The sequence below is a fragment of the Platichthys flesus genome, chromosome 14 (genome assembly GCF_949316205.1).
Source record: "Platichthys flesus chromosome 14, fPlaFle2.1, whole genome shotgun sequence".
Taxonomy (NCBI): domain Eukaryota; kingdom Metazoa; phylum Chordata; class Actinopteri; order Pleuronectiformes; family Pleuronectidae; genus Platichthys; species Platichthys flesus.
The window spans coordinates 20,189,492-20,205,890 of NC_084958.1; the positions used below are offsets into that span (position 1 = coordinate 20,189,492).

The window sequence follows — 16,399 nt, forward strand, 5'->3', positions numbered from 1 at the left end:
CACCCGTATGTGTCTTTATGACGTTGTGCTAATGAGCCGCGTGAGGTTCGTCTCCGTCCTGACCCCCCCCCGGCCTTGTGTCTCTGCGCTTGTGTGTGTCCCCCCCCCCCCCCCCGCAGACGAGAGCCAGAACATGGGCAGCGACACCAGCAGCCTGGTGCAGTCCCACTCCCTGAGGAAGAGGGAGCCGGTGGACGTGCCCTACCAGACGGGTCAGCTGCACCCGGCCATCCGCGTGGCCGACCTCCTCCAGCACATCACCCAGATGAAGTGCGCCGAGGGCTACGGCTTCAAGGAGGAGTACGAGGTAGGACAGAGCCCCCCCGTCCCCGTCCCCGTCCCTGTCCCCCCCCCCCCCCCCCCCCGCTGCCTGCAAAGGTCCCAGAACTCAGATAAAGCCCCGTGATGGAGATGTTGATCAATCTAAAAACGAGGCTTCATCTGTGTTTCCTTTTCTCTCTCTCTCGCTCTCTCTCTCTCTCTCTCTCTCTCTCTCTCTCTCCCTCTCTCCCTGTCTGTCTCACGCTCTTTCTTTCTTCCTGTCTGCCCCCCCCCCCCCGTCTGTATTGCACTGCACAGCAGATCTGTTTTGTTTCTCCCCAGATGCACTTTTATTGATAAATTGTTAATGTAGCCCCGTCCCAGTGTGTTTACGGTGTGTGATTCGTTTTGTTGTTCATCTGTTCCGTGTTGTAGTGTTGCAGCGACTGTGCATCTCTGTGCACCCCCCCCCCCCCCCCCCCCCGCCCACCCCCACCAACACCTCAGAGACAACATGAAATGCTCAAAAACAATAAATCCCCTCTCTCGCCACGTGTTCGGCCCCCGTCCCCTCCTCCATCTGTATCGGGTCCGATCAGACACCGGCGACCTGCTGCTGCCGATCTCAAGACTGTTGTCGCACAACAGCGCAGCAGCGTAATGTGACACCGGGCCGCTCGCTGACACCAAAACAAAAAGATCCCCCCCCCCCCCCAGAAGAGCATCACTGTCATTTCCCCTCATTAGAGCGGGAGGCTGGCAGGGCTTGGCGGCACTCCAGCCTCCTCTTCCTCCCTCAGCACAACACCAGGCAGCCCCGTCTCACCCCGACGCCAGGCTGGACCCGCCTGGCTCCGAGCGATATTTAATAAATCCCTCTTTGGAAAAACATCTAATGTGCCTCACTTGCATCTTTCCATCTCTCGTCGCCTGGCAGCTTGTGCACCGATAGGGCTTCTTCTCTTCTTTTTCCATACTTCATATTTATCACCTTTGCTTATCTTCTTTCCTTATCAACGTCCAACAGCCTCATCTTCTCACCTTTCATCAGATCTCTCTCTCCATCCTCTCAGCTCATATCCTTCCCCTCTTTTGTGCTTTCTCTCCCTCTCACTCTTTCTTAATGTCTTTCCCTGTAACTCACTTATCCACACCTCCCGCACTCCTCTCCTCCTTTCCCTTTCCCCGCTCTTCATCTTCCTCCCCGCTCAGTCTCACTGTGTGCGAGCCAGACTTATCAGTAATTAACTCCCCACGTCCCCCTCATGACTGCAGAGTTAAATAATGCAGCCTCCCATCGCTACCTGCAGCATGAGATCATTGAAGGGCCTGAGTGCTGTGGGCCGCCCTCCGGGCCTGATCCATTATGGATGGGGGTGTTTTGGGTTCACGCGACCGGCGTCGTACGAACGCTTAACCGTCAATCAAGAAGGAAACAATACCACAACCAGAGATTGGCCCCTGACCCCCCCCCCACCCCCCACCTGTCCCCTGTAGCTGTCCAACAGAAACAGAAAAGGCCTGTGAGATGCTCAAAGTGTGCGATGGAGCTCATTATCTCTCGGCCAGAGCGACAGATTTGTGTGTTGTGTCCCTCTGCTGTCTCCTCTACATCAGTCTGTCTTCAGGTCAACGCCCTTCTGAACCGTTTCACTGATTTCTGATGATAAGACTTATGGAGCCTCGTGCAACCTGTTAACTTACCCTGTACTATATCTCTCTCCGACCCATGCTTCTTGTTACTCTGTACGTTTAACTTTGGATCAGATAAACGAGGTAAGCTCAAACTTTTGGTTATTTGTGAGTTTTTTAGTATGATGATTATTATTTTAGACTTGCAGATGATATCACAAACCTGACATATTGATTGTGCTTGTTGGAATGACTTTGAAGCCCTGTGGGATTTAAAATAAAACTGATCTGATCTGAAAAAAGGGAACATTGACCAACAGAAGTTATTCAAAGTTATCAAACTATCTGACATGGTCGGATGATGCAATGTGTTCAGCAGTGACATTTGGTTTTTATCTTTTAACTCTTGTCCTGTCTTGTCTTGAGAATGTCACTGTGAAATGTTTCCTCCTTGATCAGGAAGTGTGAGATCCACAAACGCTTCACAGCTCACACAGATTCAGATGTTGCTTTACAAAGCTTTTCAAAAGAATATTTAAAAAAACCAAATGCAACCAGAGTTAGTCCGGGAAAAACATGAAATCTGAACGGTTTGGAAAAAGAATACTTGACTAGAGTTTATATTCTCAGAAATCAACAAATGTTTTATTGTCATGTTACCAAACCAACCACGTACAGATATGTAAATTTTTCAAAAGCTTTATAAAAAAACATATTTCATTCAAACTAACACAAAACATTTTGCATGTCTAAATTTCTTCTTTTCTTTTTGAGCGTTGACGCACAGTTTGAAAAACAGAAAACAACTTTCCAAGTGCATCAGATCAAATGTGATGATGTCATCGCATTTCACTTGTTTTCAGCTGGTTTCAGTGGATTAGGCTCCACCCACGAACGAGCACTAGTCTGGTTTGAATGAGTCTCCTGTTCTCACACTGTACACGAATCGATTAGTTTGATTCAGGAGCAAATTCGCACAAAATCATTATTTGTGTTTTTATTATTCTGGTGTTTTTATTTCTCACCTTTCCACGGTGTGTGTGCTGAGCGCTCATTTGTTGCAGTGTGTAGGGTTTTTTTTTGTGGTTGTTTGCAGAGAAAGTGTTGTGTATCGCAGACACACTGTGCTGGGACCGGAGTACAGCAGGTAGTCTGTAATTAAAAGCACACTAAGCTGGATCTGGGCCAATGGGAATCATTTGTGGATGGTGAACGACTTCCCGCAGATGCACTGAAAACAAAAAAACACTGTAAAAAACATCACAGACCTTTTTCATCCGAACAGTTTTCACATGCGGAGCCATCCGTTGTTTCTCCGTCTCTTTCAGGTAACCAATTATTCCCAGTGTGGGTGTGTAGCCGTTAAACTCACATTTCTCTCTCTTTGGACATAAACTACTTCAGCACAGTAATGTTTCTCAGACGTTAGGATTCAAACAGAAAAGATGGACGAGGCTGTGGCGTCTCAGACAGGCAGGGTCGCTCGGTTCAGGAGGAAGCGATTATAAAGTTTCCAGGTGACGCCTTCCAGATTGAGGATGATTCGTCATCAGAAGCCGGATGTGAGACTCGTATCCTTCAGCCTGACACAGAGGACGACATTGTCCTGAGCAGTTACTCCAGACATGCAGGAGGAGAGGCCTGTGTAATGTGTCCCTGAGACAAGCGTCCGTCTTCTCAGGACGGATGGGACGTATCTTTAGCATATAAAAGCTGTTTCTCAGTGAAATCACTAATCCTCAGGACTTCATATGGGGATTTGTCCTTGTGAGGTGTCTGAAAGGCCTTTTTATTCGCGAGACAAATGGCCGCCGGCTGCCACAGCGCTGAGACGGATGAAACCATCAAGTCCGAGAGCGGGGATGATTGACGACAGAGTGTCCGGCTCCCCTCAGACGGGGCGAACCACACCGGAGGAACTCTCCAAACAATCAGTCCAACCTTCCATCAGCGCTCTCAGATCCTTATTTGCACTCGGGTTCCGCATTCTAATGCCTCGGCTGACTTTTCAAATGTGCATTAGCCGACGATCACAAAAAGCCAGAACAATAAGTTGTTTTTGTCCAGAGCCGTCTGCTCGGAGCCAGCCCCCCCCACCCCCCACCCCCCGCCCGGCCCCGGCCCTGCCGAACAGCGGCGGACTGGCAGTGGAGATGTATTTTCATAATTTGGCTTAATTGTGCCTGGTGTGCCATCAGAATGGAAATCTCCCCAGTGAGGGGGGATACATATTTCATGAGGGTAATCTGAGCCGAGCGGTTTCTGATCTGCAGATGATGACTGGCTTTATTTTTCCCGGAGTCGAGCTGATTGAGTTCTTCAGACGAGGCGGAGTGACAGCCGCCGCGGTGGTTCCGCCTGGCGGAGTGTCGCAGGGGGAACGGTTTGAGCGCGACTCCCGCTGCCTCGACCCTAATGGCACTTGCTGTTTGACACAGCTTCCTCCCTCCTCCCCCCCCCCCGTGTTTCACGTCTCATAATGATGTGAATATCTCTCTCTCTCTCTCTCTCTGCGTCTTGCTTTTCTGTTGCAGTGTTCCCTTCCTCTCCTTTTTTTTTTTTTTTGAGCTGAAAGAGGAAGACAGTGTTCTTTAGTCTGGTTATCATTTACAGTGCTCACACATGACACCGTGTTTCATCTCCCCCCCCCCTCTGTTCTCTGTTTTCTCTCCTTTCAGAGCTTTTTTGAAGGACAGTCGGCGCCATGGGACTCTGCCAAGAAGGATGAGAACCGCATGAAGAACCGATATGGGAATATTATTGCATGTGTGTACAAAGCACCTCCTCAGCGCTCATGAATTTCTGTTCCCATTCTTCTGTCTGATTTATTGGCCAGCCGTGTGACTCTGGATAACTGTAAGCTGCTCAAGCAGAGTTTTATTATCAGCCAACAAGAGCAGCTTTGACCTTTCCCATCTACTTTTATATTCATCTCCCCGCAGCGTCTTTTAAGTTATGAGAAATAAGCCGCTCGGCATATGGCACATAACATGGAGCCTCGGCGGTGTTTATAAAAATGTAAAAATTTTATTTCACTCGTATTTTGTCTTGAAACTCGAGCTGAGATGCAGATTTTGCCAATTAATGCTGAAACGTCAATTTGACCCTCAACTGTAAAATCTTGAAGGTCAATTTTTGGATGTTTCCTCGTTACTGATTAACTTTAAAGTCAAATTTCCAAATGTAGAATTTGAATATATATTTGAAAACTGAAAACCAGTATGAAACCATATTTAAATCAGTCAGATTTTTATTTGGATATGCACCAAATAGCACACACTCATAAATAATTACCCGAAATCATGGTGGTTTTACACGGACATGAGCATCACTGTGTTTGTCGTACGCACTCGCTCACATGACTTCATTGTCTCTTTTAATTGAGCCAAACTTTAATACCAGTGTGGTCGTCCTCCCAGTCGTCCGTCACCACTGGCTCTCTGTGTTTTACTGTCTCTGTGTCCCTCTCCCCCCGTTTCTTCTCCTGATGTCCTTGTTAATATGATTAATTCATTGCTGGTTTCCTTCTCCCCGCCTCTCTTCCAGATGATCACTCCCGTGTCAGGCTGCAGGCCCTGGAGGGGGAACAGAGCTCCGATTACATTAATGCAAATTACGTTGATGTAAGTACACACACCGACCGCGCCACCAACGCAAAGGTCACTGCGCTTCCTCTCAGGGAGGGAGAGGGCGCTGGTGCCGCCGTCACGGGGGGGCCTTAGGGACAAAGCATCCCCCGCTGCCCACCCATCACACACACACACACACACACAACACACTCAAACACACACACGTTGGCTTTTTATTCAACTTTCGAGGGCTGCTGTATTCGTTGGATATATTAAGAGGAATAAGGATCAGAGAGTGACAGCGCCTGGTGGGAGCAGGGAGACACCAGTCGACTCGGGGGGGGGGGGCATTGTTTGCTTTGAACAACATTTTCCAGAAGGAAAACAAATGAGAATCAGAAGCCGAGAGGTTGATAAACAAAGAGCGGAACAATGTTTTAACCTTGAAATTAAAGTTTAAAAGCAAAGACACAGAGAAAGAAGAGTCATTGTTCTGCTTTTTAATTATCTTATCAGATAAGATTCAACAACTCCTTTAACCTCAGTGATTCATTCAATAATTTCTATTGCTACAGGGTTTATTTGTTGTTTTGTCGTCCTTGCAACTTTGCCCAAAAGAGCTTAAATGTTGTCGTTTTTCCAAGTTGTCGTCTTCGCTCATCTGTTGCCTGTTAGACACGCCCACATCGACACGCCCACATCGACACGCCCACTCACCCGCTGTGGATCCTCCGGAGGATCTCCAGAAGCTCACTCGGACATTACACCTGGGAGCTGGAAGGAGAAGCTCTGGAGATTGTCCACAGCTACTGACTCAGACATTTATATTCTCACCTGCAGCCGCTCTGGATCATTTCAGGGAGATTATCAGCAGTTCATATTCAGACACTAATTCTAGCCTCTCTCTCCCCCCCCCCCCCCCCCCCCCCCCCCCTTCTCTCTCCACTTCACGCCTTCTATCCTGTCAATAAAGACAAGTGGTAGCTGCTCGTTGTGAGTGGAGCACGAACCGTGATCTCTGGTGTCAAAGATGATTTATATGATAAAGACGGTCGAGGCCGATGTCGCCCACATTGACTCTGGTTCCACAGGTTTCTTCCAGTTAATGAGGAGGGAGCCAAAGTGCTGCTCGTTGAGGGAACTATCTAAAGGGCCTTGAGATTATGATTTGGCGCTAAACAAATAAAATGGAATAGAATTAAGAGGTTTCTTCTTCTTCAGAAGTGATTCAGCCTCTTTTCCGTTGAAGCGCAGCATCAGCATCACTGGTCTTCATCTCTACCAGGCGGCTTCCTCCTCCTCGACAGGACGACCTCTTCTATAGAATCAGAAGCGAGATGCAACAGTTAATCGACAGTGCAGTCGTTTAGTTACCCTTCTTACCACAGGAGAGCACTTGCAGCAAAGCTTTAACATGCACTTTAGTGACTTTAGCATTGGCTTCACAGTGAGTAGAAGTCATTAAAAGGTGGCGTGAAACATTGCTTCTGTTAAAAACAGTTCTCTCACTCCACTCAGACAATATGGAACCCCCTGATCTGACCTGATTTGCTGTTAATAGCAGTGTTAGTAGCAGGATGTGACCAATCAGAGAAGCTCATTGGCCCCTTGGAGCATATGCTTCCACTCCATGTGTAATGGGCTGGTGATGTACCTGACTCCCTAAGTGGTTTTCTGCTCAGGAGAGAACTCTCTCTCTCTCTCTCTCCACCCCCCTACCCACCGCACGCCCGCCCCTCTAATGTGGTAATTTGTAATCTCTTGTTACGCCTTCAAACATAAATTCATAATGCAAGGTGTGCCACAGTAAATGCAGGGGGCTTAAATTATTTACCTTTCCCACTATTCGGTTTATGGTCCATTATGCTGCGAATGGGGATGCTGCGGAGACGGCTCTCACAATGGAGAGGGCCCCATTATAAGATAAGAATATACGCATATTAAAGAGGGCCCTGATTGAAAAGGATTTCCACTGCTCTGTCGGCTTCATTGGAAAAGTGCTTAGTGGAAATGCAGGCAGATGGGTAATGATGTTTTTGCTCTTCAGAAAGCTTTTTAACCCATCTGAAAGCTTGTCCTGCCCAATAAACTCTCCTACGTGGAACATTCCCCACAGTGTTTGTTATTGTACTCTATTATACTGTCGATTATTTCCAGTCATGTACGAGTAAGCAGCGCCGGCCGGGTGTGTTTCTCTTCCCGCGCAGCTGATTGAGTATTTTCATAAGCGGCGAGGAGGCAAGGAAACATATTTTAATGGCCTGTCGCCTGCAGAGCTCAGTTTGTGTGCACACGAGGAAGGAGAAGTTCTGCTGGGGTTGTGCTCTTTAAACTGAAGTGATGTATCGAGGTGAGGACATTCTAAAGATGCACAGAAGTCACGTGACTCACGCGTCCTCAACCCTGTCGCTCGTAGATTTCACAAAACTTTAAATGACATCTTTTGATCGATTTGAGGTTTTGGTCAAACAATGTAACCTGAGGGGGAAGTGTGGGCTTTGTCAATATTTAACCAAAACCTCGAACTAAAACCACCTTCTTTTATAGCCTCAAACTAAAAAACACCTGGGACTCAAACCCCGTCTCCCACTTTGTGAATCCACCCATCCGTCCTCAGTGCTGGATTAATGCAGCATGGAGCCCTGGGGCAGATCTGAGCAGTGCCCCCCCCCCCTGACCTGCTGCTTGGTTAAACACTATTTTATTGAGGAATATGCAAAGTCAGGCCCACAGCATCCTGCAGCAGTGGTTGGGCTTCGATGGGCTTTTTGGTTTGGGGGAAAAAAGTAAAGTCATACAAAATAAAAAGTGCAATCGAAAAATATGTATATTTTATTCGATATGATCTATTAGACACCATTCGCTCACAACAATGTTCTGTTAGGTTCAGTCGGTGCTGTACCTGCTATGTTTTATTGCATAAAATTAAAAATCACAATAAAGCAACTGATGCATGAACCCGCCCTGAAGGTGCTGGTCCTCCGGGCGGTTACACACTTCATCATGGTCGAGATTCCAGGTTGAGATTTATAAGGATGTAACGTTTTGGGGCAGAAACCTACAGAGACTTACTTTAGATTTTCTCCTAAATGCATTGGGCAAAGCAAATTATTAGTATTTAAATGCATTTTTTCCAGGTGATGTGTTTGGCCCCCGACCTGCAGAAGTGAGCCGGCTAATGAAATGATATTCAGGCTGAAAATACAAATTCATGCCCGCAGGCAAAAGCACTCCATGCTGCATATTTTAGACACTCAACACACCCCACTGTTACTGGAAAGAATTAATGTAAATGATGATTGTAATAAGCAATGCGGCACAAAAAAAAAAAACGGAGAGCAGAGCACATACTCAATTCCTCTGGTAATTTGCACATCCCTGGAAACAAAGCCTGCTCAATTAATAATTTCAACATTGACATTTCTGCATTTATCTCTTTGTGGGGCAGAAACACACCGATGCACTTAATGCAGTATGCTCATTAAAAGCTGCGAGTTCATTTATAGTAAGCTCTACTCACCTGACAGTCACTGTCAGGGCCCCTCCTCTCTGCTCTGTCTCTGCCTCTCTAATCCGACGGCGTACTGGGCCTCCACTCTACTTGACAGAACATACATGAAAGCACAAACAAATCTCCTACTCAGTCCAGAGATAAAGAAGTCATTAAAAATGGAGGACAGCTGAATAGCTGAAGGAGCCCCGTGGATGAGAGAGAGGGAGAGGGTGAGGGAAAATATCCTTTGTGTCTTCCTCCCTTCATTGCAGGAGCGTTAATCACGGTCCAAGTTAAATTGAATATGAGTGAGATAAGCAGAGCAGCAGGGGGCGGGTGGGGAGTTTGGAACAGAGGGGAGGAGGGGGGGGGGCAATCAAGAGGAGGCAGGACTGAGGGAAGAGCCTTTAAGTCCTTATGTTTTGTTTCCTGCCTCATATCTCCGGAGAGAAGACAAGGAATTGGACAAATAAAAACTTGAAGGGATTAGGGTAATCCCAGAGACTAGAGGCCTGTTGTGAAGATCAGTGCTGTTAGTCGTATCGGGGGGGATTATCACCACTTTGGCTGCAGATTCCAGAGGTGTGCTGCATATAGAGAGCGTGATGGAGAGTGTTTGTGCGTCTTGCATGCAGCAGCATCCATCACCAGCCGGCTCTCAGTCGCTCGGGCAGATCTTGAAACAAAGAAGTGAAGCGGGGGGGGGGGGGGTTGTACAGTACAGTAGCTGGTTAGCCTCATTGTGCGACTCACGGTGTTTCTTGAGCAGCAAACAATTCCTGAGCAGTGAGTTAATTCTGGCTGCAGATAAAGAGGAAGTTATCTGGGACAGCAGCTACTGTTAACTGGGATTCGATATCATTTAAATGTGGGGTAGTGGTTTGTAATGTCCCCTCTCAGCAAGAGGGTTCAAATCCCACTCTGTGTGAAGTTTACATCTCCACCCCCTGTCTTCTCTCCCCAGTCCAAAGACAATCGGAGACTCAAAGTTCAAATCTGGTATCAACATCAATAATGCACCAATGCCACATTCTTTTTGTGATATGATATCTGAAGGACCGCCTGATCTACTGACGCCCTCTGACCAGCTCCACTTGAGATGTACTCGTACACTTCTCAGTATCCACACGTTGATTTGTGTGTAGCCACCAACACTGGTAAAATCGTTCTGCAGAGCTGGGTGCATTCATTAATTCAGTTCCCTCTGACTCTCGTGCTCATGCAGACACAAACATTGTCACATCTCTTAACTCACACTGGGTTGAATTTAGTCATTTTGCAAACGCTTGGCTAGATAATGGACGGATGGATGGATGGTTGTCAAATTTGAATGCAAGTGTTGAACTTCATTGTGAAGAAAACTACATATCAAAGTCAGGGTGTGTTTTCTAAAGAGGAGTCATCTTTCACGAGTAGGAGGAAAGGGATCTGACGTTCTTCTTCTTCTCTTCTTCTTTTCAGGGTTACCACAGGCCGAACCACTACATCGCGACTCAAGGTAAGAATTCAACTTTCTTAAAGAATTAGCAAGGCTCTCTGAACTGGGATGTGTGGGTGGTGAGAAGAAGGGTGTCTATTTCAGGTGTGTGTGTGTGTGTGGGGGGGGGGGGGGGGGGGGATGTGTGCAGGTGTTTATCAAATCTCTCTAAACATCCACGTCGCTGTTTACATACGCTCCTGCAAACTACTCTTTGATGCTCAGTCAACCGTGTGTTCGGGGAATCTGTTGCCGCTCATTGGACACACACACACACACGCGCAGACACACACATGCAGACGACACACACACACTCACGCAGGCAACACCGAGCAGAGCAGCTTTCTCTCCGTCTCCTCGCTCGTTCCCTCGGTCCGCGGTGAGGGAGCGATTAATCAGACAGTCTGGGAGAAAGCTGAATAAATAAATGGATTAGCTGACATGTACAGGCACATTTTGTCACTGTGTTAATCTGGCAGGCAGATTCACGGAGCCAGGAGTACTTACCACGACCCCGGAGGTTAAGTCTGATTGATGGTTAATTGTTATGAATTTTTGCGTGGAGGGCTTTACTCCCCCACAAGAGGTCTGCGTGCACGGGGAGGCTGCTTACCACTCATGTGAAGATAACAAAAAAAATCAGTGAAGGGAAGAAGAAGAAGAAGAAGAAGAAGAAGAAAAAAGGGAAGAGGTGTTTTAGTATTTTTTGCGAAGAGGCCTTAATGGATTCACAATCTGCTTTGGCGGAGCTGGGAGTTGCATAATTACCTGTTTATTAGTGCGTCGCTTCTCTTCCTCAGTGTCTCAATTAAAACAACCCTCTGTTTGCTCTTAAATCAGAAGGAGGTGGCCGACCAATCAGGCAGCGGCCGCTCACTGCCTCCGTCTCACTGTCTGCCTGTGTGTCGAGTGCCCACTCTGCCCTGCAGGGGGGGGGGGGGTGTCCTCACTTCACTAAAACACGGCTATTTAACATTCACCACCTGAAAAGGCATTTCAACCGGACTGTTGTTGTTCTTCTAATTGTCCTCCAGTCATTAAGAGCATTCTGATAGTTCATTTAAAAATATGCATATGGAGATCAGCAGTCGGAGAAACGGTGGAAACACACGTGAGCTGAAAAGCTCAAGAAGCCAAACGTGTTTCCATTCAAGTTAATTAGCCCCTGCTTCCTCATTCAGCTTGAATAATAAGTCCTCATTCTCCATTGACTGTATCGCCAGCGCGATAAGGCTTTTCAGTGTGTAGAGCCGTCCAGCACGAGTGTGTGTGTGTGTGTGTATGTGCGCAAACATCTGTATTCTCTGGGAGAGCAGGCCCTTTTATAATTCATCATCAGCTCCGGCAGACTGACAGGAAGGAAGGCTCACTCCGCTGACACCAAGGCAAAGAGCAGCCCGAGATGATAGGGGCGCCAGACACAGACCTGTCTCTCTCAGTCAGACAAACTGCATAGCGTAGCACCTGAGAAGAGCACCTGGGCATTGGCACCGCTGCTGGAAGAGAGGAAGTAGTCTGTTCTCTCTCTCTCTGTCTCTCTCCCCCCCCCCTCCCCTCCCTCATTCACCTGGTAAAGTTTTTCAGTGAGTGACACTTTCCACTCCAAGTCCACTGGGACCACCGGGTGGCTCAGAAAATGATGAGAGCCACAATAGTGCTGGATAAGCTAAAAAAAAAAAAAATCATAAATTGGCGGTTGAGGGTGTGCTTAATATGGCAGGCGCTCTCTTACCCTATAAACTACAATGACACTCATTAGTCTTTGGGTTTATTGACGAGTCCCTTTGCTCTGTCAAGGTGAGGGTGGCAGGTAGAGCAGCTGTCACTCTATAAAAGCTCTGCTCGTCATTATGTAGGTCATTCTCTCATCCACGACTTTTTTTATTTTTTCTTCCTGCTGCAGCGATACAACAACAGAGTAATTCACCCGCGCTAGCAGCAGCTCACCTACTTAGCAGATTGAGAGCGTGCACGTGGCACCGGCCCCTCTGAGTCCGCCCCCCCCCCCCCCCCCCCCCCCGTCCATTTTAATGTCCTGCAGATTGTTTGAATACCGATCAGACTCGAGCTTCTTTTTTCCCGCCGGGGAGACGGTGAGTTACGACGAAGCACCGGGTGCAAACGGCTCCGATAAGTCCCAGCGTCCTCCTGGTGATGTGGGAAATATTCATGATGCAGGAAAGGGCTCAATTTCATCAAGCTTTCCCCTCCAGCCCTCCCTGCTCTTCCCTTCACAAGTGGCAAATGTCACCAGCAGCGCCAAACTTTTATTATTTACAGGTTAACATCTCAAACCCCAGCGGGGACTGATGGAGAGGGGGGTGGCGGATAGAAGGAGAAGGAGCAAATCAATGATAAGTGAGTGTACATTATGCCACACAGTCTGCCGCATGTAATATTAATGGGCAGGAGGGGAACACAGCCAGTGTTTGTCTGCGGAGTGTGTACGCCTCACACGTTCATCAAGAGTTCCGCGGCGTACCTGGCTGAGGGAATTCTGCAGCTGTCACACTCCTCGCTGCTGAAGGAGGAACAGGCCCGGTCCCACAACGCAGCCTCAGCTCTCTGACAGCTGGAAGTGAGGCTCCTACTGGTGCTCTTCCTCTGTGAAGTGCCTCCTCCAAACTTCCTCAACTGGGCTCCAGGCACGTCGCACGGGAAACGCTGCTCCCACCTTGTAGCTCCTCCAGTGAGCTCTCCAACCGACTCCTCTCCGGTCGGCCCAGACGGTGAGGCTGGAACCAGTCACTCAGCAAGGCTCTGTGTAAAGATGGATAATGACTCTGGTTTCAAGCAGGTTTTTAGTCTGTACGTGTGCTGGTTTGTGAGGAGGTTATGTTGTCATATGTTTTCGAAGGATGAAGTATGGGTCAAAGAAGAAGCCATTGCATTTTGGGGCAGATCTGGATCACAGGGGCAGATCCTTGAATTTTTTTCTCACTTTCTTTAATATTGGGATAATATTGATTTCCTTGATCTTGATAAAAGAAATCAGGCGTATTCAGGGGACTGCAATTTGGTGAATACTCAAATATAAATCTGGATCTAGTGAATTTAAATAATGGGAACTTTTGGACCTTGCATTCTAGTATCTCTTTTTAAGTATCTCAAACATATGACTTTTTCTTTAACTTTTCAAAAAAAATCTAATGTTAGTACTTAGAGAAAATCCAAAGGTCAGAATCAAAACCCTTTGCTGCACATCTTCCCCTGTATCTCTCCCCTGTCACTCTCAGCCCATCCTGACACTAAAGGTTAGACTTTAAAAATCATGAAAAGCAGATCTTCAGGTGCCTGCTGCAGTTTCAGTAGCAGTAGTTTCCAAGTGGCTTCCTACATGGTCCCTGTCTTCAGAAAACTTGGAGACGTTAAGGAGAGGATCATGATCACAATTAAAAGAAATCCATTGTGCCTGTTGGCAGGAGGATGGATGTGAACAGATGTCCCCAATGTCAAAGTCGCACACTCTGTTCACCCAGCCAGCCCTTATGTCCTCAATAAGTTTTATGACGCCATTACAACAGTATACTACTTCCTGAAAGTCATTATTTACACGACCACACACAGAGGACGCTTGTTTCAGGAGTTGGAACAAACAATGAGGAGCATTGTTTGTTTTGAGTGGGCTTCCATTACTGCCAACGCGGCATCCCACTGGGATGTCACTTACTGGTTTGTGACCTGTCGCTTTAAAGCCTCGAGTTGTAGACATAACCATATTTCGAGAAACAGGGGGTGGAGCCTGACGCATAGACCTACACCCATTGGACGATACTAGCTGTCAGTCACATGGTATTCTCACCTCAAAGCATACAATGATTTATCGTCTATTTGACTAAGTGGGACCAACATTTACTAAATGAACATAAACTCCTAAAGATCTGACATAATCAATTGATGGACTTCTGTGGAAGTGCTAATATGACGCTACTTGTCAGTGGAGTCGCCGCCTGCTGGTCATTTGAGAGAATGCAGGTATCAGGTGTTTCTGCATTGGCTCTTCTTCGGAGTCTACATACATTTGTAATACACACATCCTTGTTTACGACTTATTAACGGCAGTGGGGGGAATGTCAACTTTTGGATCCACGGGGAGTTGATTCCAAACTTATCTTTAACTTATTATCGACCTCCTTCCGTCCCCAGCTGAACTCTAGAGGCGATAGAACAGTTTGTGGCCGAGCTGTCTTTGTTCTGAGCCCCAGATTCACCAGCAGCCACTCTCACTTCCTCTGCAGTGTCGTCGGGTTCAGTGCTGCCCCAGCACCTCCTCCTCACCTATTCTCCATCTCTGCCTGCAGACAGAACCGTAAATTGGCCGACTGAAGCCTGGCACGAGCCTCCCATTGGATGATTTACCATACAATGCCAAGTGTTATTGTGTTACTGAAGTCCTACACACCAGCTGTCCTGCTTCTCAGTCTCCCTCTCCCAAACTTCTCGGCAGTGTGCGTCCCTCCCTCGGGGACGAGTGTGGGAGGCAGCAGCGTGGGCGGCTCAATCAGGTTGGGTAGTGACTGGGAGAGAATGGAAGTGACTGGGTTTGGAGCTCGAGGTCCTGCAGTTAGAAATGGAGACAAAGCAGCAGCACATGCGACGCAGAGGAAGTGAGGGGGAAACAAATTGAAGCTACTGACGAGATTCGTTCCAAATTTGTAGAGATCCAATTGGAAAAGATACAAATATCCTGCTCTGCAGAAAGAGAAGAGCGTGAACAGGCTGCCAGCATAGTAGATAGTAGTTTTTTCTTTTCTTTCAGCCGAAAGTCTCCTGAATATAATTGCAGAGTTGGTGAGAAGTGATTCAAACTCGCGCACGAGGCTCGACTCGAGCACAATTAGAGGCGAGACAGTCGGGGAGTGTTTATGCACTGCAGAGAGCAGATCAAACATGGCTTGATCAGTCAAGTGAATAAAATGTTGATGACACTTTATTGATGCCCTGAGGGAAATCAGCCGGTTGCAGGAGACGCGTGCCAGCGAGGAGCACCAACACGCGGCAAGAGGGAAGGATGCACGAGGCCACTGCAACTGGTGTCTTCATGTTATTAAACATATACATAAATATGCAATTAACAGGTTGAACGGTCACAGGAAATGTTTTCAATCAGCTCTTCAAAGTTAAATCACTTCTTCTGCAGTTGTGCTTTACTGCCACGAAGAAGAAGAAGTCGTCCCTGGAGCCAGATCTACGCAAATACATGTTAATATATGTAAATTGATGGTTTTTAAATGCACTGGTATTGGATCGGTACTCGAATCAGCACAGTTGCAGTTAGTGTCAGGTTCTAGTGTCCGTGCTGTTGACTGCATGATTGTGATTGGACGTCAGCGGCCACAGAGCTGAATGAGCCGGTGATTGTGAAGCACGTTTCAAAATAGCTGGAGCCAATCAGCTCGCACGAGGCCGACTTCAGGGGCAGTGATTGTAGTTTTGATATAACATCGCAACTCTACTCCCGTTTCTCTAAAGTTCAACATCTTTCATGATCATATTCCTCTGAACAAATGTCCCATTATGTCCTTGAGCCGGATGTGGAGCCCCGTGTTGTTCCTGAAGACCGGGCCGCGGACTCGTCTGGTGCCACCGCCGCTGTGTGAAGTTCTTTGTGAGGCACTCAACCCTGGTTGGAGTTGTAAGGATTCAGTAACGTGCCGTGGCGAATTCCTCTTTACAACCGGGGCTTTGTGGTGCAGGCACACATACACAAAAAACTGTGATCACATCGTGTCTGGTTCGATTCCGACGCTCGTCTCACGCTGCCTCTCCGCTTCAACCCCCTGCGCTATCTCACAGAAACAGAAATGCCCCCGAAAAAAAACGTTTGAAAAATCATCTTTTCACTGGAAAATCTTTGTGAGGGAGCGACACACATTTTCTTAGGAGGTAGATCAAAGTGTTGAAATGGGATTGAAAGCTAAGAAAACTGAACGTAAAGAGCAGTTGTAGAAATGTTGAAACAAATAC

General features: G+C 47.4%; 1 protein-coding gene across 4 annotated transcripts in view; it reads left to right on the plus strand.

Annotated features, from left to right (window-relative positions):
* Positions 1-16,399, plus strand: part of LOC133968910 (receptor-type tyrosine-protein phosphatase mu-like) — a 147,093-nt gene that overhangs the window by 116,302 nt on the left and 14,392 nt on the right. For all 4 annotated transcript variants that reach the window (XM_062405163.1, XM_062405165.1, XM_062405164.1 and 1 more), the window contains 4 exons: positions 120-307; positions 4,572-4,659; positions 5,440-5,516; positions 10,417-10,453. In XM_062405163.1, coding sequence (XP_062261147.1) covers positions 120-307; positions 4,572-4,659; positions 5,440-5,516; positions 10,417-10,453 — 390 coding nt within the window. The remainder of the gene's footprint in view (positions 1-119; positions 308-4,571; positions 4,660-5,439; positions 5,517-10,416; positions 10,454-16,399) is intronic.